Source organism: Thamnophis elegans, chromosome 6, assembly GCF_009769535.1.
Source record: "Thamnophis elegans isolate rThaEle1 chromosome 6, rThaEle1.pri, whole genome shotgun sequence".
Taxonomy (NCBI): domain Eukaryota; kingdom Metazoa; phylum Chordata; class Lepidosauria; order Squamata; family Colubridae; genus Thamnophis; species Thamnophis elegans.
The window spans coordinates 40,244,264-40,267,313 of record NC_045546.1 but is presented as its reverse complement, the minus strand read 5'-3'; the positions used below and the strand labels follow the sequence as shown (position 1 = coordinate 40,267,313).

The following is a 23,050-nucleotide window of genomic DNA, read 5'->3' as shown; positions in this document are numbered from 1 at the left end:
GTGTATCCTTATATTGTCCCCCAGTAGTACATCTCAGGGGATAATCAGAAGTAATGGAAAGAAGTAGCTAATAAAATAAATCTTTGGATTTATTTTATTCTTATTATTAAGTAAAAGAATAGGGCAATATCTGTCCTGCATCTTCTACTTCCCTTTTTAAATACTTGAGGTAAAAATAATCCATTTTACAAATATCCTAACTACTTAAGAATGGCAAGTGCATGGATTTGTTTAAACTAGTCAGCACAACTCCTGCTTTTCCACAGTTCACTGGGTTTTAAAATGTTCCAGTTACAATAGAAAAGACATTTCTTCCCTTTTCGAACTCCATATTTTTTTGCCCTGCAGGAATCCTATTTTTTCCACTGCAAACATAGACCTGAAAAGTGAGCTAAAGGGGATTAAAGGAAAGAAGAACGAAGCTAAGAGAGGTATTCAGTTCTGTTTACCAATGAGAGACAATTTCATCAACTATTTTAGGGAAGGATGTGTAATAAAACAAAATAGTAAAAGCTGGTTATTGTTTTTCACTTTTGTATAAATGTATTCTTTTTTAAGAAGAATACAGAAAAAATGGGATACGATAGAAATCAGTGTACTGCTTCTGTAGTAATTTTCAATTATAAAAAACAAATTATTTTCTAAAACCATTCCCTCTCTATTCTAATCATTTTATTTACTTTGTTAATGTTTGTGTCTGTCTTCTGTAAATTATCAGATATAATTTCCATTCATATAACATCCAGATTCAGGCTATAGTAATTACAGAAGCATTATTTACAGTACTGAATAAATCAGTGAATATATAGATACTAAATCTGTATAAAACTGATACTGTATTTTTAAGGTAGATTGCTAGATAGCTGGCTGTATGGATGGATGGTAGATAGATAATAGATGATAGATAGATAGATAGATAGATAGATAGATAGATAGATAGATAGATAGATAGATAGATAGGAACATGTGCATGTGAGACCAACTTACAAATACCATTGTTATCTAAGGAAATACCATATTACTGCTACAAGAGTTTCATCAGCTATGAGAAAGGAGCAAAATAAAAATCATATAATCTCTAAAGCAGTTTGGTAGGATAAGACAGTCAGTCCAAGTCAACTTGAAATATGTGGAACACAGCAATTATTTGAAACAAGTTTTTTGGAATATAAGAAGGTTTTCCGGGAAGCATGTATTGTGCCTTAAAATTCTCTGAAATTCTGAAAAGATCAAACTTAGTATTATTTACTAATCTCCTTGTTATAATCAGGGGAAGAAGCCATAGCATCAGAAAAGGAACCAGAGGAAAGTCTGATTTGGATCCAAATAAAATATGATGCTTATGACTTAGGGTCAAATTCTAAGTCCAGGTTTCACAGAGAATTTTTTTCTATACATATTTCAAAAATTAAGTTCAGGAGACACGTGAAAGGAACGGAAAAAGGCAGTTAATAATTAATTAATCAGCCCCAACATAAAGATCTTAAGAATACAATAACCTTTTTAACCAGACGAATAGGTCATCAAGTCAAACACACCCCAAGACAGGGATCAACAGATGCATTCAGGAACTTACACAAGTTCAGATGACTCTTTTCCATTATTACACAAGTCTGAGATAATTCTGATTTGCTTCCAAAATTTGCTTGGAATGGCAGTATAAGTCTTCAGTTCTTTAAAAACAACATAGCAGGCAGGGACAAAAATACTTTTTGCATGTACTAAATGTATATGCTACAATCTGAAATATTTTTCTGAAGCATAAATCGCTTTGCAAATAAATATGTACTTTGATGGTACAAAGCACTATTATACAAGTAGTCCTCAGTTGACAGCCATTATTAGGACCAGAAACTCCATTGCTAACCAATGGGTTTGTAAAAAAACAACAACTGCACTGACCTAGGACAGCAGTTTGGTAATTCCAGGTGTGGTTGTTAAGCGATCCCTGTGAGAGGGATCTTGGAGTGCTAGTGAACATTCACTTAAATATGAGCCAGCAGTGTGCTGCAGCCAACACAGTCCTAGGCTATATTAACAGAAGGATGGAATCAAGATCATGTGAAGTGTTAATACCACTTTATAATGCCTTGGTAAGAACACACTTGGAATATTGCATCCAGTTTTGGTTGCCACAATATAAAAAAGATGTTGAGACTCTAGAAAGAATGCAGAGAAGAGCAACAAAGATGATTAGGGGACCGGAGGCTAAAATACACGAAGAATGGTTGCAAGAATTGGGTATTCTAGTTTAAAGGATGTAGGATTGAAAAGGACTAGCGTGACATGATAGCAGTATTCCAATATCTAAAGGGCTGCCACAAAGAAGGGGGGGGGTGTTGAACCAATTCTCCAAAGAACCTGAAGGTAGGACAAGAAGCAATGGATGGAAATTAATCAATGAGAGAACGAACATAAAACTAAAGAAAAAATTCCTGACAGTTAGAACAATTATAATCAGTGGAGCAACTTGCCTCCAGAAGTTGTGGGTGCTTCAACACTAGAGATTTTTAAGAAACGTTTGGACAACCATTTGTCTGAAATGTTATAGGCTTTCATGCTTGAGCAGGGAGATAGACTAGAAGACCTTCAAGGCCTCTTCCAACTCTGTTTTTCATGCATGGACATTGAATGTTATGTCATTATGCTAATTCTTGCCGATTTCCCCATTAACTTTGCTTGTGGGAAGCTGGTAGTGAAAGTCAGAAATAGCAATCTTGTAACTGCAGGATGCTCTGACTGTTATAATTGCACACCAGGTGCCAAGTATCCAAATTATGATTACATGACTGTAGGGATACTGGGATAGTTACAACTTTAAAGACTAGCCATAAGCCTTTTCATTCACAGTCATGGGTAACTTTGAATGGTTATTGAATGTGTGGTTGCTAAGCGATGTCTATCTGATTTATGAATTTATTTGCTATAAAATGCTTGGAGCTTTGTGGGAAAAGTGGCATATACATTTTTTCAGTTAAATGAACCTAAGATCCTCTACAGACTGTTCTCAACCAAAGCAAAGAAACCTACCCATTAGCTGCTTGTGTCATAATCATCATAAACCTGTCCAGGTCCCAGAAACCCACACAATCAATAGAAGCAAAAAAGATGTATGCTTACTAAGCGGCAGCACTGTAATAGGTGTGTTCTTTGGCCGTTTGCTTTCTCCATCAATAAATTCACCAGTTGTCGTCTTCAATCGCTCTGTCACTCGACAGTTATATTTGCCGCTGTCTTCCAATCGGAGTCGGTAGATTTTTAGGATATAAATGCTGTCACTCTCTTTGGCTACTTTCAGTTGTCCCAAGGCTTCTCTCTGGGCAAACTCATTGTTAAGCACTGGCACAGCATTAGCACCAAAAGTAGCAATGAGAGAACTATTGAAGGCCCAAGAGATGGAGAAATACCTCTTTGCAACATTTTGTACTTCCAAAATGCATCTAAACTCCACAGGTTCACCCACGATGTATGTCCGCTTCTCTGTTTCTAGTCGAACGTTGATATCCATATCTAAAAGAAACAGAACAAACAATACATACACATACACACATACAAACCAATAAAACTGTGTCACAGCCCTATACAAACATGCAAGAGCTAATAATCTTAGATTATTAATGTTAAGAAATGATTATTTGAGAATTGTTTTGAACATACTACATGTATTAACAATTCTGTCTCTTCCTGTATTTTAACTTCCTCTCCAAAAGCTATGTTTTTGTTTTCTCTTTCATCTTTCTTATGCATAGGAAAGCACAAAAACTATATACGTGGTGCAATTAGATACTAATTTTCTGCAAAATAATAATTTGCTAGCTACTTTCATGCTAACGGATTGAAGAACTATACCAATTTAGATTATATCAATTCAAGAATTAAATTGTATGCTATATTAAAAGAGTTTTTATAAGCAATGTTTTCTACTTCAAAATTTTGGATTGTTACGTAAGTAAACAGTTTGTATGAATTTATGTACTGAATACATCAAAAGACTAGAAACAACTAATTCCTACCAAAACTACTGACTGATGGGCCAAAAAGAGGACATCACCATTCAAAAAGGACCACAACATAGGACAACAGCAACACAGGGTAAAACATAGCTTAGTAAAGGCACTGAAAAGAGTAATGAACATTTTATATGAATATTAAGGTATTTCATTTATATAAAAAACAATCAGAAAAAAGTCTATGAAACTTTTAATATATAGAAACTGTGATTAACTGTAAAGAAAAAAAGGTGTGTGTCCAATGTACAGTAAATAATACTCCCCATTTTGTGGGTTTTCAGAAACTGTGAACATAAATTTAAATGCCCTAAAGCAAGGCAGTATATTTTGTAACATGACGAGGCAACCTGAGGCTTATCCGATGTTTTGGATTCCAATAGCAATAAGCTCCTGAGGTCCTATGCTATATACCTGCTAGGAAACTCTTAATGGGCTTTTGCAAGCATCATGAATTAGCATCAGCCAGAGCTAGTCCATCTTAAACAATTAGCTAGTTCATCTTAAACATTCCCTCTATGCTTTTACTTGATATAGCCATTGTTATATCAAATCAGCAGTTAGCTAAAACCTACTTTGACACTTACCAGAAGAAGCTAAAGAAGCTGATTAAATGCTCCAATTAAAGGAAGTGTTAGTATAGCTGACCACTGTGGCTTTGTAACTGCTGAAAATTTTTGTAAGTGAGCTGATTACTAGAACAAGGAAGGTAAAATAGCATTTAGCTTAAGCTGTGGTCAAGAATGCCCAGGTGAAGGTGCAGAGGTAAAATGTTCATCATTAATGTGTTGAAAGACACATCCAGAACTAGAGAACTTAGCTAAGTATTTCCCCTTCTTGCTTATTATGGGTTGTTAGCCTAAATTGTTCCAGTCTTCAATAAATCAAGAACAAATGATGAACTATCAGGAAATCATAATGTGCATACGGTATATGGTTTAATGGTATAAAACAGCTTGTTAAATATCAGAAAACATGCTTGATTTGGATGGATCCTAAGCATTATTTCTGCACAGAAATAGTTTCCATTTCTAATAGAAATAGGGTTGAACCCCAATTTTTCTCTGGCTCAAATTGTGCTGGGTAAAATGAACTGAGTATTGGGCTGGGTCATCACCCAACCAATTATTAAGAAATTTTGGAGGTTATAATCAAAAACATTTGAAGAATCAAGTTATATTCCAATTTTACTATAAATAAAAAATGATTCTATCCTTGATAAAACATATTCACACTAGTCAGGTTTATATATACTTGCACTGTCAAATCATTTTCTATAAAACTCTCTCTAAATAACTTTTTCTTTTCAGTCAAACAAAATCTCTTACAGCATTCTTGCTAATCATTTTTGTGCTAGAAACCTTCAGCTGAAGAGTATGTTTTGGATATCAAAAATGTAAAAATAAACTTCATTTGCAACAGTAATGCTCACAGAAAGTTCTAAGGGGTTTCTGACCAGATGGTGGTACATTGTACCAGAGAGGAGTTAGTTCAGGTGAAAGAGGAAGATATGAAATGCCAGTTATAAAGAGAACAAAATGAAAGTCAGGAGAAGAAGAAAATAAAAGGGAAAGAGAACAAAAGAATACTATAAAGTCAGTACTGAACTAAACATTGGCTTATGGCTTATAAAATGGAAAATATTTTAACCACCCTGATATACATACAACACTAAGAGGTTAAATTAAATTCACAGGTTGATGCTGTAGCTAAAGCCACTGTCAAAGCAAGGATTCAATTCTATATTGGCAATTATGGAGAGAAGAACAATAAAAGGACTATTATTCTACTGTTTTTTACATTCACTCATATGAACATTTTTCTTGCCAACAGCTGCTCAAATTACTTTTTTTTATAAACTAAATTAGCAAATCTGTAAATAATGGAACAATGAATGAACAGATTATTTGATGCACTAACAATTAAGATAAATCATTCTACATCAGTACAAGAATATCGGATTTTGTTTCAAGTTTTCACCTGCATCTGCCAACTAAATGATTTATCAATCAATCAGTCAATCAATGATGTATTTAAAAAGTGAAACTTGGAGCTATTAAGTTGTAGTCCTAATGTTAAAAGTAGTGCAGTTGCTATATATACATACATATATGTATATACAATCATATAAATGTACATAACATTATCAACATTTTAAGAGATTGCTAAATCTCATTAGATTTAGGCATTGTCACTAATATTCTTGTGAGAATCTTGCAAGGGGGGAATCAAAATTTATGAGACTTTGTAATATTATGAGATTTGTTTAAAATTTTAAAATATGTATTTTAATTTTAAGTTCTGCTTTCTTCTGAGACATATCCACTGTAATACCATATAGTATAAATTTTACGTTTCCAACCAGTGCTTTATGAAACAGCCCTCAAAAACTTTTGGTAGCGATATGGTGGTCAACATAAAGGAAGGATGCAAAGTCTCTGAAGCTCCTCCTAATAAAATTATGGTCTATCTTGAATCCCCTGATCCCAAAACTGAAATCACAAGAGTGCATGCAACACTGTGAGAGAGGTTAAAAAAAAATTGGCACACTAACCAGTTCCTTCCACATAGACCATAGTGCTCTCCGACTGCTTGCGTGTCACAGCGTACCAAGTGCCATCAGGGTCCTGAATCCATTCAGCTGCTTCACAATAAAATTCGCCTTCATCAGAGGACTGAAGATTGTAGATCGTTAGCTTAGATTGAGTCTCGCCCACTTTATCAAGACGGACATCTCCACTTGCATGGCGCTGGGTGTATTCACTTCCTGCACGCAGTACAAAATCTTTGCTGAGGGAAATAACTTCCACAAGAGGCTCATCTGCTTTCTGACGATACCAGGCAATGGAAATGTGGCTGTGTTGTTCAGTATTCTTGGTAATCTCACACTTTAGCTCTAGAGAATCATGTTGTACTTTCTTTAGAGTCTGGGCTTCCGAAGTTACTCGTAGGGAGTCAGGAATAACTGCAGTGAAGAGATGAAAGAATGGAATATAAATATATATACATATATTGAGAATATTTGCTGGGTTTGTTCATGGAGAACAGCATTAGTTGATCTGAAAAGCAGAAAAAAACTAGAAGGATAAAGGTGATGAAGAAGATACTCATAGTTGTATTTATGTTCCTTCCAATATTGCAGAATATATTAAATAGAAATGAGAAACAATAGTATTGTTACTTTTTACAGTATAGAAAGCAAAGCCAGTGGAGGTCATTTCTAACAGATTATAAACATCTATATCCAAATTAGGCATGGTGGGAATACATTTTTTTCTAAATGTCCAAAGCCTACATTTGGCCTTTCCTGATTAATTTTATTTATGCATTTATTTATTTTGTATTTTTTTTATTAAATTTATATTCTGGCCATGAGATGACTTTAGGCAAGCTTAACTGAGAGCAAAAAATATTGCGACCAGGAGAAAAAAGTAGGTATGACCGAGAAAAAAATTGTCCCTCCTAATTTCATTTATATTTAAAACCAATTAACAAATAAATATAGTAACATGGTTACTCAGAAGGTAATTAGTAAACTATCACATTAAAAACTACAATTTTGTGTGAAAGCTATTTAGGGGCTGCAGGTGGTCTTCTTCAAAACCTAAGGGACTGATTTGGCTTCAAAACCTAAGGGACAGGTTTGCAAAAAAACTCAGCAGCACTTTTTCATGCAGCTGTTGACAAAAATAGGATTGCCAACATAATCGCCAACGTCCGATGACAGATATGGCACAAGAAGAAGAAGATGGTCCTTGCCTGTCCATGACTGAGATCCTTATTTTATTACCAAACCTATAGAAATCTGTAATAGGAATAGGAAAGACTTTTACTAAAATTCTGAAGACCAAAACTAAAAGAATTGTATTTAGAGAGATTGCTACAGTTTGGTTTAGCATATGACAGCTTCTTACTACGTCACTTAATTTTTCAGAGGAATTTCTCTAATTGATATCTTTACCTAGGTTATTTAATTTACTGTCCAGATCCTACTATATCATTTCCACATCATCTACTGTATTCTTTTCTCCCTCTACATACATACATACATAATTTCAAATGCAATTAAAAATATACATACTCTTAGATATTAATTTTATGTCATTTAACCATCCTATAAATTTCAGTATTGGTACAAACTGCGCAGACCTTCCTAAGGAATTATTTGTAGAGTGTATACATGTGTTTCTTTGGCATTACACTATCAGTAATCTTTGTCCCAAAACACTATGATTATCATTTTATTTACTGTTCTTTTCTTTTATAAATTAACAGTATCTGCAAATAAAATTAATATACAGAATTTAGAGGCAGCCTTTTTCTTATAAGGATAAAAAAAAGCCAAATGCATAGTCTTTCAACTTAAAGGCTTAATTAGCTTTAGAAGCCATATGTAAATACTTTTCCAAATGCTGTTTTACATGCAGTGACTTTAAAGCACTTATTAATTTATTGTATTCAAATCAAACTAAAATTAACCATGTGATATATCTAAATGGGTGGGATTTGGGATAATGACAACCAAATTATGTTTTTGAATTTGCAGGCTCTTTGAGCTTGGTTGTTTTCTCGCAAAACCAATCTAAAAATGTGCCTAAATCTTCTTAAATTTGCAAAGTCCAAGGATTTATCATAAAGAGAGGTTGGTCTAGTGCCCGGTTGTCAAACTTGCCGTGTCATGTTGCTGTCATGTGACATTTTGCAATGTTTTCCCCATTCGCAGAACTTTAGTGGGCATGGCCTGGGCGTGATGCATCCACCCCTTGGGCCACCAGTTTGACACCCCTGGTAGTGGTTAAGCGTGACCTGTCAAAACCGCGTTCCACAAAAGCGCGGTCGACGAAAGCGCGTATGTGACGTCATCACAGCGCGACGAAAAAGATCGAAAAATTGAAATAAAAATTAAATTACAGCAAGCCGATTCACATAAAGGTAAGGGTTAGGTTTAGGGTTAGGTTAAGGGTTAGGGTTAGGTTTAGAGCGTTAGCGTTACGTTTAGCGTTAGGTTAAGGGTTAGCGTTAGGTTTTTCGTTAGGTTAAGGGTTAGGTTTAGGGTCAGGTTAAGGGTTAGGTTTAGGGTTAGGTTTGGGGGGGTTAGGGTAAGGTTTTCGCTTTATTTTTACATTTTTCGATCTTTTTCGTCGCGCTGTGATGACGTCACATACGCGCTTTCGTCGACCGCGCTTTTGTCTACCGCGGTTTTGTGGTGGAACCATGGTTAAGACACCAAACTAGAAAATGCACAGGTCAACACAGAGCACATGGACACAAAAAGACAGAAACTCAAAGGCCCTGTGAAAATGATGCATCAGAAAAACCCAATTATCACTATTTACATTAAACTTTGAGAAAACAGATGAATGTGGCTGCAGATGCCCTCCTGCGATCAGCAACCACCTGCACTGCTGGGGCTGATGCCTCATGGCAATGTCTCCCCAGGGAGTCAAGCCACCTGCAGGGAATCAACAAGGGGAGCTAAGGAACCTAAAAGGAGGAAAATAAAATGAGGAAAGGTCTAAAAGGAGAAAGGAAGAGAGGAAAATAGCACAGTATTTAGGGAGAGATCGAGAAGCACGTCTTGTTCAAGTGGTGGTGAGTCACAAAAGCTGGGGATATCAGCAGGAACAGGTGGGAATTAAACTTTGCAGACTCAGTTCTATTGGATGGTACGTGAGAATAACCCATACAAGGATGCTGTCTCCACTGAGTCAGGAAAATGCATCAGGCCAATGTCATTAGGAGGTGGGGGGCAGTTGTGTGGTTGGTTGAGGGTCGGTGCTGTAGGTTCTAGATATGTCAAGGAAAGACCACTTAAACTCTCCACCAAGTGAAAGTTGTACATCACTTCCTTAGAGAATTAACTGAGAAGGTTAATTCTTAAGACTTACCTTGGTAAAATTAAATTAAATTAAATGCACAAATGGTTTATGTTAGCCACCAATACAGCAGACTTAAATTTAAACAAATTGATTTCATCTAATCTAATACACCACCATCTGTTTCCAGGAATGTTTATAATGCATTAAATTCTGAATGTAAATGGGAACTAAAAAACCTTCCTAAATTCTTGGAAATGTTACTGAAATATAAAAACAGAGAAAATTAATGAAATATTAAAATATAAGAAGAAACTTGAATACTATGTGGACATGAGTTGGGGACTTTTCTTCCTTTAATAGTGGCTTAACAGTTGTTTTTTTAAATTATCCATTATGTAAAAAGTTACTGTTTAAACTAAATAATTCCTAATAAAAATTGGTGACATAATATTGCTTTTTAGCAAAAAAAAAATCAGTTAATTTTCTGAATTATAAAAAACAATATTTATAGGAGAGATTATGTAATGTATAATAAGCGTGGGATGAATTTTGCAGCTATTACGGGGAGAGGAACTCTTATCGTTTATCTTTATGAAATGAGTTGTAATTCTCAATTATTGCTAGGGTTTTTGTAAATGATACTAGAACACTCATTATTTACTAGATTTTCAATGAAGAATAAAAGGAGTTTTGTTGACTGCTGCAGAATAATACCACAGATCTGTCCTCTGGTTATAACAGCATCCTAGTTTGTGTTTACTAATTGTGTCAAATGATTAGGATGAAAGAAGTACATCTGTCAAAGTAATTGGATATGGTCAAGCAACTGAGGAAAAGGGGCTGATGGCATATACTGAACATTTATTTTCAAGATAGAAAACTAGGTCAGCCATAAATCCCCCTCACATGATATTACAAGGCATTTGCCATGATCCACAAACTCATTTAAGAATTAACTATATAGTATGTTGTTCACAAGAATCAACAAGATTCTGATCCTATTTTATTAAACACACATACACACACACACACACACACACACACACACACAAATACATCTATACAACCACACACACACACAGAGGGGGAAACATACAACTGATACTCTGAAACACTGTAGTTTCAGATCATAGAGAGAGACAAGGAACAACATCACTGTATTTATCATTAATCAGCATCTGCTGCAAGATTGCTAATGACACTGCCGAATTCAAAAAGCAAATATGCTTTTTGGAAATTAGTGTAAAAAGAATGTGGAGATACTTTCTTTCAAATAAAAATAGTAACTGATTGTTCTATTGGAGTACAAAGATAGAAATACAGGTGTCCTCCACTTATAAGCATTCATTTCAGAAAGGCTTCAACTATAATTCAGATGATTCCAATCACCAATAATTCTTTTCAGCCTTAGAAGGAGCATTTAAAACTACTGGACTTCCCACAAAGGTATAAGAAAACACCATTTCACAGGCAAGAAGACAAGAACAAAATCAACTCACCGTAGAGCAGCCCTCAGAAATCTAAAAAAGGATCAGACTATCATCATCACGCTGGAAGATGAAGGCTGAACCATGATTACTATGGACAGATCATGATATTTACCAAAAGCAAAAGAATTATTCCTGAAAATAATTATTCTCAAAATACCTACTATGAATTTTACTCATAATATTCAAATAGCTGAAATATTTTCTTACACAATGATTATTGCTAAATCATTTTCTCTAATCAATATATTTGTTTAGTAATGCAGCCTTACTCATAAAACAAATCCCTTCTTTTTGGTTTGTTTCCAGAAATAAATAGCTATTTTGTGATTAAATAGTCACAATTATTTAAAATCTTCAGCAAAGATCCTAGAAAAAGGAATGAATGTATATGTGTATGTGTATATTTATATATGTGTGTGTGTGTGTGTATGCATATATATATATGTATATATATGTATGTATGTGTATATATATATATGTATGTATGTATGTGTGTGTGTGTGTGTGTGTGTGTGTGTGTGTGTGTGTGTATGTATGTATGTATGTATGTATATATATATATATATATATATATATATATATATATATATATATATATATATATATATATATATATATATATATATATATATATATATATATATAGAGTCACAACCCCTGGTAAGCCCCAATTATGGGAGGAAGCTAACTGCTTCCATCATCTGTCAATCGGCTCATCACAAGAGTCCATCACGACAGAAACCCAATATTTTTACTGTTGCCTTTGTTATATTTGTGTTTTTTATTTATTTATAAATAAATAAAGGGAGACTAGTATAGATCTATTTCAAGCTATTTAGCTCTCATCAGCTAGCCATACCCTTACTGGGATTCGAACCTGTGCTGTATTGCATCTTAAGCAAATGTCTTTATAGATCTATACTAGTCTCCCTTTATTTATTTATCAGCATAAATAAAAAACACAAATATATATACATACATACATACATACATACATACATACATACATACATACATATTCGTAGATTTTCGTGGGTGTAGGTATGCTGGTCATGTTGTATTCGGGTCATTTCCTGTGTAAGATTGAGATTGGTCTCACTTGCCATCTTCAGGCTGGGTTGTGGGCTTAAAGTGTGATCAGAGAAAGACGGCAGCTCCGACCATGCTTTAAGTCCAAAACCCAATATATGGGTTGAGCCCAAAACCCAGCCTGAAGATGGCGACTGAGAAATGTTGCCAAGACAATCGCAATCTTACACGGGAAAAGACCTGAATACAACAAGACCAGCATATACATACATGCATGCATGCATGCATGCATGCACACACATATATATACACACATACACATTCATTCCTTTTTCTAGGATCTTTGCTGAAGATTTTAAATAATTGTGACTATTTAATCACAAAATAGCTATTTATTTCTGGAAACAAACCAAAAAGCGCACGCACACACACACACACACTGCATTAATTTAATACAGGTAGCCCTCAACTTACAACAGCACACTTAGTGACTATTCGAAGTTACAACTGCTCTGAAAAAAGGGAGTTATGACCATTTTTCACATTTATGACCATAGTAGCACCACATGGTTATTCGGATGCTTGACATTTGGCTCACATTTATGACAGTTGCAGGTCCTGTGGTCATATGATCACCTTTGGCAACCTTCTGGCAAGCAAAGTCCATGAGGAAGCCACTCACTTAACGATACTTTTATTAATTTAACAACAGCAGTGATTCACTTAACAAATGTGGCAAGAAAAGTTGTAAAATGGGGCAAAACTGACTGAACAAATTTCTTACTTAGCAACATACATTTTGGCCTTAATTGTGGTCGTACATTGAGGACTACCTGTAAGAACAAACTAACTTACATAATTGCAAAATGGACATCTGTGTCCCTGAAGCTTGATGAAATATTTTACTTCTGCTAATAATTTTCTTTAAACTTTTGACTATTTTATTGAAATAGTCAGTAATATGAACAAATGCATTTTCAAATTGCAGCTTTCTCATTCTGTATTAGAAACAGGAGAGCCGGTTTGATTTAGTGATTAAGGCACGAGGGTGGAAAATGGGAGACCGTTGAGTTTAGTCCCATCCAGCCATGAAAGCCAGCAGAGTGACTTTGGGCCAGTCAGTCTCTCTTAGCCCAACCTTCCTCGCAGGGTTGTTATTGTGGAAAAAACACAATGAAAGCGTGTTGGATATTTTCACTGCCTTCAGTTATTTGTAAAAATAATTACAGCGAGATACAAACAAAAATCTTCATGCCAACTGCTAATTTAAGAAGCTCGCAAAAATCTTGTCTTTGTGTACTGATTAGATCATTCATCATCTTCCTCATCACTGAGGAAATATAGAACAGTATTATTACATCATTATTTACTCTAAACATGGAATCAAAATATAAACAGAGTAAGGCAGTAGAACAGAGGGGACTACAATAAGCAAATCTTTATATTATGGCAAATGTAAATCAGTGTAATGTTTGTTTCAATCAAAAAGAGATGAAAGGATTAAGTCAAGGCACGTAGGGAATAGATGATTCGGGGGAAGATTCAATGAAACAAATGTGGCAAGAGGAGATGGCAGCTGTGGCTGGGGAGGGGGGTCGCTTTCCATCCAATTGTACCAATTTCTTAATTGGAAGGTCCTTCAGACTAGTGGCCCCCAAGATTTCTGACTTTGTAGACCAATAGTGGTGGTAGGGGTAGGGGGGATGCTTCTACAGGAATGGTGGGTGAATGTGTATGCAGCTACATTTGCGCAAGCGGCAGGCAAGCTGTACCCATGTGTGTGTTTACCTGTCACTCATGCAAGTGGAGCTGTGCACATGTGTGCACTTACTCCCTTCTTGCGCAGCCTGTTTGGAACTCATGTCCTAATTACCTCATGACTAGATTATTGCAATGTGCTTTCTACCTGGAGATGCCCTTGATGACTACCCAGAAGCTATAGCTGGTCCAAAATGCAGTAATGCAAGCAGCCACAGGAGTAGTTTGATACACATGTTGTCATCTTGCTCTATGTGCTCCATCAGTTACAGATTCGCTTCAGGGTACAGGAAGTCCTTGACTTACATCCATTTGTTTTGTGACTGTTCAAAATTACAATGGCAGTGAAAAAAGTAGCATATGACCCTTTCACCCTTAGCTGGCTCTCACCTATAAAATATTTCATAGGATTTTTGTATGTGTGTATGTGTGTGGGAGTGAGAGAGGGGGGGAGGGAGAGGGAGGGAGGAAGGGAGGGGAGAGAGAGAGTGTGTGTTAGATATGTGTCAAGGTAGTGTTGATTCCAAGTGTATGTCTGGACTAGTCCCTATAGTTTTCTACAGTGGTTTGCCATTGCCTCCTTCCAAGGATTGAGTGAGAATGACTAGAAATTGGTCTTCTGATTTCTAACCTGGAGTTTTAATCATTACATTGAACCAGCTCTCATTTTATAGGATAAAGTCTAAATATTTGAGGGCTACCCTTAGCTGAAATTTTTCCAGTGGTTTCTGCAAGTCCATTAAAATTGGGGGAAGCGAGGTTACTCTGGATCCTCTCAAGTGAACAATGTAATTTAGTGGGACCCTGGAAAACACCTTCTCTCTCACCAGACCTGTCCTTTGGAAGAACATTCCCCCACCCTCAGTAATTTTCCTGGCTTCCACTGTACAAATATTCTTTAAAAACTCTTTAAAAAACTAGTTTTCTTCCCAGTTGTAGGGTTAGGCTGTCTATCAGCCCCCTAGTGATTATTATTGCTTGATTTTGTCTAAATACATATGCATTTTCCATCCCCACCCCTTTATCTTTTTCTCTCTGGTAGCTATATTATAGTCACTTTGGAGTTGGGCAACCTTCCAAATTTAGGAAAACAAATCTAATGGAATTAAATATTTAAGTATTTGGAGAGGAATAACTAAAACAAAAGATATAATAGCAGAGACCTATAAGAAATCAACAGATAGAGAAATAATTATAGTTGGAAAACAGGTAAGGATGATTCAATTATTATGCAAGGGATGATCATATATGGATTTTGAGAATACCAAAATTAAAATTTAATAACGTTAATTATTCCTCTAGTAGCTGAATTTTAGAACATTCTCTAAAAAGGAGCCTCCCTTAATATATATTTTAATAGTCATTTGTTAAAGGCCACAAAATTCTACACATGGGTTCTTTTTAAAGAAAGCTTGGGGTTAAATATATTTAATTCTGGTAAAAGGTGATTTTATTTTATTATTACTCATTTAGTGTCTTCTGCCTTTAACCTTTATAGCTCTTTTAAAGGTGACACAATGAGAACAAAGAAAAGAGAGAAATCAGAATATTCAGTCCATGGAAAGGGATTGGACTACTTTTACTGCACTTTCTTCTTTGCCTAAAATTTGATAATGCTAGTAAAAATTATTGAAAATATGTTAATACTGTAAAATAAAATTCATTGAGGTCCTATAGGCAATGTATAGTTTGGATAGAAGAAAGCATCTGTGCCCCTTTATATTACTATATTTCAATTTCCATCAGTCCTAGCCAGCACAACCATAATCAGGGATTATTGGAATTATGTCTGCAATGCTCCCTCTAGCTATAAATATGAATGGTTCTTATTACTCTCATAGTAGCTAAACCAGGACAGGGAAGAGAAAAACAACATCAGGAAATCTGTTCATAGTAAGCATCTCTATCATCCTGTACCTGAAAGGCAAATATTTTCTGATATGCAGACTGACACCCCAGTATCACTTATTTCTCTTTGCTGTTTAAGAAATGCATTCACTGAGATAAAGGAATTAGTCCCTGAATGAAAAAAAAGCAACAATCCCACTATTAAGAAAACCATTCCTCACCTCTTTCTAGAGCAACATTTTTTCTTTTATTTATATCAGAAGTCTAGATTTTGAAGGCTTTTAAGATGACAGGGGCAGGAAAAAGTATAACGGATATTTCCCCTTTTGACACATTCACTCCAATTATATAGCCCTCACCATACTTTTCTCTTTTAAAAATCAATGTATAAAAGAACAGAGTTAATCATACATTTATAATTGGTTTCAGAGGGTATTTGAAAGAATTAACCCAGTTTTTCTTATTTTTCTTTTTAAGAAACCTATATTCAAAGAGAAATTTTTACACTAACCAATTTTTAAGGAAGAAGAGCAAAGTCACAAATTTGTTCATGAACTTACTCAGATCCAAAGTGGCCCTGGTGCTTCAGATTGACTATTGGCTTACCTGAAGGGTCCTTTTCTGTGCACTGCAGGAGAGTTCAAGCAATGGGTTAAATTAGTCTGGTTGCCCTAGGACTGAGGAATCTTTTTCCTTGGCCATGCCTCCTGGTGCTTGTTAACGCCAGATTTTTGACGAGTTCTGGAACCAGTGAGGGATGAAGATATGATGATGCAGTGGAAGGAAGTCCGAGATGACGTGATGGTCCCGAATCCCTGGGCACGAAGACCCAGGGTGGGTTGGACTCTCCCGCAGTGCACAGAAAAGGACACTTCAGGTAAGCCAATGGTCATTTTCCTGTGCACTGCTTGGAAAGTCCAAGCAATGGGACATACCCAAGTTACACGTCACTAAGACGGGAAGAATGTCTGACCTGGGATTCGGTCGTGGAAACAACCGCCTGGAGGACCCGCCTGCTGAACGATGTTTTGGTCGATGCATACATGTCCGATCTATAGTTTCTGACAAAGGGCAATGAGGATGACCACGTAGCCGCCCTGCAAATGTCGTCTATGGGGCCTGGGTTGCCTAGGCCGCAGTGGTGGCGGCGCGCCTTGTGGAGTGAGCGGTGATGTGTCAAAGAACAGTCCTTGACTGATGTTCGTATGCAGCTGCAATACACGGTCTCAGCTACCTGCCGACCATAGAGGATGCTACCTTCTTACCCATGGACCCTGGCTGGAACAACACAAAGAGGGCCTCTGATCTGCGGAAGTCAGCTGTCTATTTGATGTATCTCCGCAGGGCCAGTCTGACATCCAGTGTATGCCAGATGCATTCTCTTAGGTGCCTGGGGTGCGGGCAAAAGTTTGGTAAAATTCCCTCCTGCGCCCTATGGAACCAGGTGTTAATCTTTGGGATGAAGGTAGGATCTAGGCACAATACAACTCTATCTGGATGGATGATACAAAGGTCCTCTCGGACCGATAGAGCCGCCAGTTCAGATATGCGCCTGGCAGATGTTATTGTGACAAGAAACACAGTCTTTAAGGGGAGGTGTCTAAGTGAAGTAGTGTGTAGAGGCTCGAAGGGAGCTGAAGTGAGAGCCTGTAAGACCACCAATAACTGCCAGGTTGGATACCGGTGAACTACCGGAGGACGTAGGTTGGAGGCACCCTTGAGGAAGCACTGAACCCTAGGTATCTTGCTGAGGGACTGGGCCGTAATCCCAGACCAGACAGCAGATAATGCAGCTACCTGGTGTTGGAGGATGTTGGGGGCAAACCCCTTGTTGAGGTCCTCTTGTAGGAAGTCCAATACACTGGAAACAGGTGCTGGGACTGGATCAAGGTGAGATTTGTCACACCATTTTGCGAAGGTAGACCATGTGGTCTACCTGGTCATTGAAGGCCGCCTGGATGCCTGGATGGTACATATCACCTCTTCCAACAGGCCTTCCCTCCTCAGGAGGTCCCCCTGAAGTGTCAGACGGCAAGCTGGAGCCACTGGGGGTCCGGATGGATTATGGCCCCCTGGCTGAGGGAGATCTGACCCTGAGGGATTCGCCACCATCTGGACACCAACAAGCTGACAAGATTGGTGTACCAGGACTTCCTAGGCTAGTGAGGTGCGACCAGCAGTACCTCTGCCTTCTCCACGATGATTTTGTGGATCACTTGTGGTAATGGAGGAAGTGGTGGAAAGGCATATAGCAGTTCCTGGGGCCACCTGCAGTGGAGAGTGTCTGTGCCCTCCGCTCCCAGTGACTGGAAGCAGGAGAAAAACCAATGGAGTTGCGTGTTCTTGCGGGTGGCAAACAGACCGACCGTTGGAGTGCTGAATCTGCAGAACAACAGGTGAAACAGGACCAGGTGTAACTGCCACTCTGCATTGTCTATGGCGGTCCTGCTCAGCTAGTCTGTCGCCCCCGAGATGTGATCAGAGTGGATGGATTTGATGTGACACTCTGCCCATCTGCCCAGGGCCTCTGCTATGAGTTTCCTGGATCTTATGTCGCCCTGGCAATTTATGTGGGCTTTGGTGGCCACATTGTCCATCATCAAGCGAACATGCTGATGTAGAATGTCCTGTTTAAAATGCCACAGGGCGAGTCTTGCTGCCCCCAGCTCCAGGAAGTTGATGTTGCAAGCTGCTTCGACTGGAGACCACTTGCCCTGAGTTGTATGAGTGCACCCAACCGGCGAGGCTGGTGTCGTGATGATTACCCTTTCCGGCTCCTTGAAGAGATGACCTTTCCGAAGCGCGGCAGACTGCCACCTTCTGAGGGACCTTCTCACGGCCGGGAGAAGACGGACCTTCATAGGACAGTTGCTTCTGTTGGATCTCTGGTAGGGCAGGAGCAACCACTGCAACTCCCGGGGATGGAGACGCGCCCATGGGACAACTGAGATTCATGAAAACATCTTCCCCAGCGATTACAAGAGGAGCAGCACAGGTACCTGCCTCAACCCCTGAACTTTGCGTGCTCGGGAGACTAAACTGTCTAGCCTGTCCTGGGAGAGGGACACCCGGCAGTTGGAAGTGTCTATCACCTCCCCCAGGTGGAGAAGGTTGGTAGTCGGAGTGAGGTGACTTTTTTAACAGATTCAAGGAGAACCCGTGATTCCAGAGGGACCTCATAGTGATATGGAGATCCCACAAGGTTTGGTGCCTGAGATGTGCTGCGACTACTGACAGAATTTTTGTGAAGGTCCTGGTTGCCGATGACAGGTCAAATTGATAGTGCCGACCAGCATAAAATAACCGTAGGAACCTTTATGTTGTGGCCGAATTGGGATGTGTAAGTATGCCTCCTTTAAGTCAATGGACATTAGGAAGTCCCCTTGGTGAACCCCTGCGATATGGTCTACAGGAATTGCATCTTGAACCTCCTGTAAGTGATGTGATGGTTGAGGTTCTTGAGGTCCAAGATGGCCCTCCAGCCCCCTGAGCTCTTGGGAACCAGGAAGAAAATGGAGCGAAATCCCTTCCCCTCCTGGTCAGATGGTACCTGGTCTATGGCATTGATCTCCAGGAGGTGATGGATCTCCTGGTCCATGAGCTCCCTTTGGTGGGGGTGGGACATCGTATGAAGTTCCTGGGGGGGGGAATGAAAGGAACCCCAGTGACAGTCCCTCCCTGACAGCCTGCAGGACCCAGCCATCCTGCGTGGTCTGCTCCCACTGGGATACAAACAGCTGAAGCCATCCCTTGATGGAAGTGACCGTTTTTGGTCACTTGGATTTGCGGAAGGGCCTGTGAGAAGCCTTCCCCCCCCACGGTTGGATTTGCAGAAGTTGAACTGCTGCTTACCCCTGCCCCGAAAGGACTGTCTGTCCTGGGATCGATTGGTGGATTTGTATGATCTGAGGGTAGCGGAGGAGAGAGAGGAATCATTGGAACAAAAGGACTGCCTCCTGAAATAGGGGGTGGACTTATGATCCTGCTTCTTGGACAGGGTGGGAAGGACCTTCCGTTTATCCTTAGATTCCATCAGGAAGGGGTCTAAGACCTCCCCAAACAATTTAGCTCCCTTGAAGAGGAGAGAAGCAAGCTTCCACTTGGCCTTCTGGTCAGCCTGCCAGTGGCGAAGCCCCACAAGGCACCTAGAAGTGATGTTGGAGGCCAATGCCCTGGAGGCAAACTTTGCTGCATTAAGTGAGGTGTCGGCAGAGTATTGGGCTACTGCAATGATTTTTGTCAGATCCTGGAGGAGGCGAGTGTCCCACGCTGGGAGCTTGGACTGCAATTCATGTAGCCAAATAATGGAAGCCCTGTTAAAGAACGAGGTGGAGGAAGACCTTAATGGCCCAGGCTGCCACTTGGTAGTCTTGTGGCAGGACTTCTCTGCCTTCTTTTCCTCTGCCTTAAGACCTTCCATCAGGTCTGATGGCAGGACAGAATTAGAGGTTGTTGCGTCCTCCTGACGCAGCCGGCAGCCAAGCCACGCCCCGCCGTGACCTGATTGGTCCAGGCGCGGCTGGCTGCCGGCGGGAGAATTGCGCCTCTCCCATTGGCTGGCCGCCTGACAGCTATCCATATAAATAGCTGTCAGGCGGCGCTGTCCCACGCATGAGTCCTGAACAAGTTGTCCGTTGAACCTGTTGAAATAAAGTTCTGAAAGTTACCTCACGCCTCACCTCGTACTTAAAAGAGGTGAGGGCTGCTATAGGAGCATCTACCAAGGGCAGTGTTAGAACATCCTCCAGGGCATGTTACACTGAATACAACTTCTTGTCCCCACCACTGGGCGTGGAAAGGGAGCCTGGTTGGGTCCACTGCCCCTGAATCACATCCACATTGAAAAGCCATTCAAAATGGCCGCCGCATGGTGTGAGGGTGGAGAGGAGAAATGGTGACCGTGAAGTGGCAATGTGGTCGCCAGGCTCTCTGCGGCTCAGTGCAATCAAAAAATTTAAAAACACTTGTTGCCCTGCTCCCAGCAGCTGCGGAAAGGGCTGCCACCCTTCAAGTGAAGAAAAAAACCTTTAAAAGGACATCTGCTGCCGTCACAGTCAGCGCGGCCAGCGGAGCACCCCCCACATCCATTCCTACCTCAGCTCGAAGTTCGTAGGCAGTAATGGAGAAAAAAAGGCTTTAAAAGGAAAACAAAAAGAAAAAACTGAGAAATAAATTCAAATGGCAAGGAAAAAGAAGATTAATAAGAAAACTATTAGGAGAGTCCAAGCCTGGTTTAAATTAGAAGCTGGAGCTCACTGAATTAGTCTCTAATTGGGCCAGACTGAGGAAGAAATCTGGCATTAACAAGCACCAGGAGGCGTGGCCAAGGAAAAAGATTCCTCAGTCCTAGGGCAACCAGACTAATTTAACCCATTGCTTGGAGTCTCCAAGCAGTGCACAGGAAATTGCACAGCTCTAACCTAAAGCAATGCTTTTGAGCTTCACAGAGAACCTATGGCAGGGGTTGGCAACCGACTGGAAGTCCAGTTCCCCCACCATAGAGTCTTCTCCTAGTGCAGCATCCCTTTTTTCTCTACTTGTCCTAACTGAAAGTCCTATTAATTGTGGGGCCAGCTGGTGACAGGGAGCCACAGCAGAGGGATGAAAGAGCCACATGTGGCTCCAGAGCCATAGGTTGCTGACCCCTGACCTATGGGATGGTAAGAAACATCCTGAAAAGTTAGTTCAATTTCTAGTGACAAATATCTGATAGTGATACTAGGGCATAGTAACCATTTTGTAAATGTCAGTGCCATAAAGGCTAAATGCCAATGCCATAAAGGTTACTTATGCCCATTTTAGAATTTGCCTGTTTCTAAAAAATGTTATTATAAAACAGATTTTTTTTCTTGCACTGGTTGTTATCAAGTTTATTTTTAAGAAAGGAAAGATGACACAACAAAAAAAAAACAATTTTCTGTATTCATTTTTAAATTTTAAATATACGCTGATAAATATCCTGAATTTATTTTGACTTTCCCTATTTCTACAAGTAATTGTGATTCCCACAGTGTTAATACTTGACACATTTATTATGACAGCAATTGCAAAGAATATTAAAAAGGGGAACTGATGTTAGTTTTGAAAAAAGAGCAAAGAAAATTGCATTTAATTAATTCTAAATTTTGTGAAAAATATTAAAGCTAGTCGTGCAGTGAAGCAAAGTAAAAAAACTATATCCCTGGAGATAGAGGGTTTTCAAGTTCTGTGCTAGATACTACAATCAAGCAAAAGCAACTGATAATGAAACTACTCTTTGCATAATGTTTATTTGTGATACATCTGCCCTTGAGTTGAAGTAAACTATCAAATTATAATTTGTCATGCTTCCAGTATTTCAAAGACAGAATTTCAGTTTTGACCACAACGTCTATATTAGTAATATAAGTCCTACAAAAACTAGTATTTTGGAAGATCATGTACAACAGAAATATTTCACATCTTTACTCAACAGTTCAGTTGTGGATTCTGTATCACCATCTCTCGGTCAAGACTTTTTATACAAGGATAAAATCGGAAATAAATTATTATGTAGGAAAAAAAGCTAGTTTGGTGTAGTGGTTAAGTAACAGGTTAGAAACCCATAGTGGTGAGTTCCAATCCCTGCTCAAGCAAAAAGACAGGTACAAAGAAAGCAGGCAATAGCAAACACTTCTTGCCAAGAAAAGCATAGGGACTTGTGCAGGTAATAGTCAGAGTCGAAAATACATTCGTGTCCCCAAAAGGTAAGCTGAGGTCCTGGAAAATTTCAAGTTAGATTTTAGGTGATACAGTCAATGTCATTTAGCAGAACTGACAAAATTTGAAGGTTTTCTTGTGAATTGCATCACAAATCTGCCTATATCTATTATTTTTTTGCTGCTTAAGAAACCCAATGACACTTTAAATCTGTTTGGTTCTCAATCTGAAGCAGGCCCTGATGAGGCATGTTGTTTGACTACAACTTCATACAAGACATATATTAGCAACAAAAATATCAGTTTCAAAATTACTGAGTTTTTAGAAACACAGAAGAAAAGAATGGATGAATATTAAGCTTAAAAATAAGAACTTATATTTCAAATAGGAAAAGTGAACAAAGGTCCATTTAAGAATTTTT

The 23,050-nt window shown here is 38.7% G+C and overlaps 1 protein-coding gene across 3 annotated transcripts in view; it reads right to left on the bottom strand.

The window, feature by feature from the left end:
• Positions 1-23,050, bottom strand: part of IGSF3 (immunoglobulin superfamily member 3) — a 114,755-nt gene that overhangs the window by 42,893 nt on the left and 48,812 nt on the right. For all 3 annotated transcript variants that reach the window (XM_032219165.1, XM_032219167.1, XM_032219166.1), the window contains exons 4-5: positions 6,562-6,972; positions 3,121-3,510 (exon numbers count right to left, since the gene is read on the bottom strand). In XM_032219165.1, the coding sequence (XP_032075056.1) occupies positions 3,121-3,510; positions 6,562-6,972 (801 nt within the window). The remainder of the gene's footprint in view (positions 1-3,120; positions 3,511-6,561; positions 6,973-23,050) is intronic.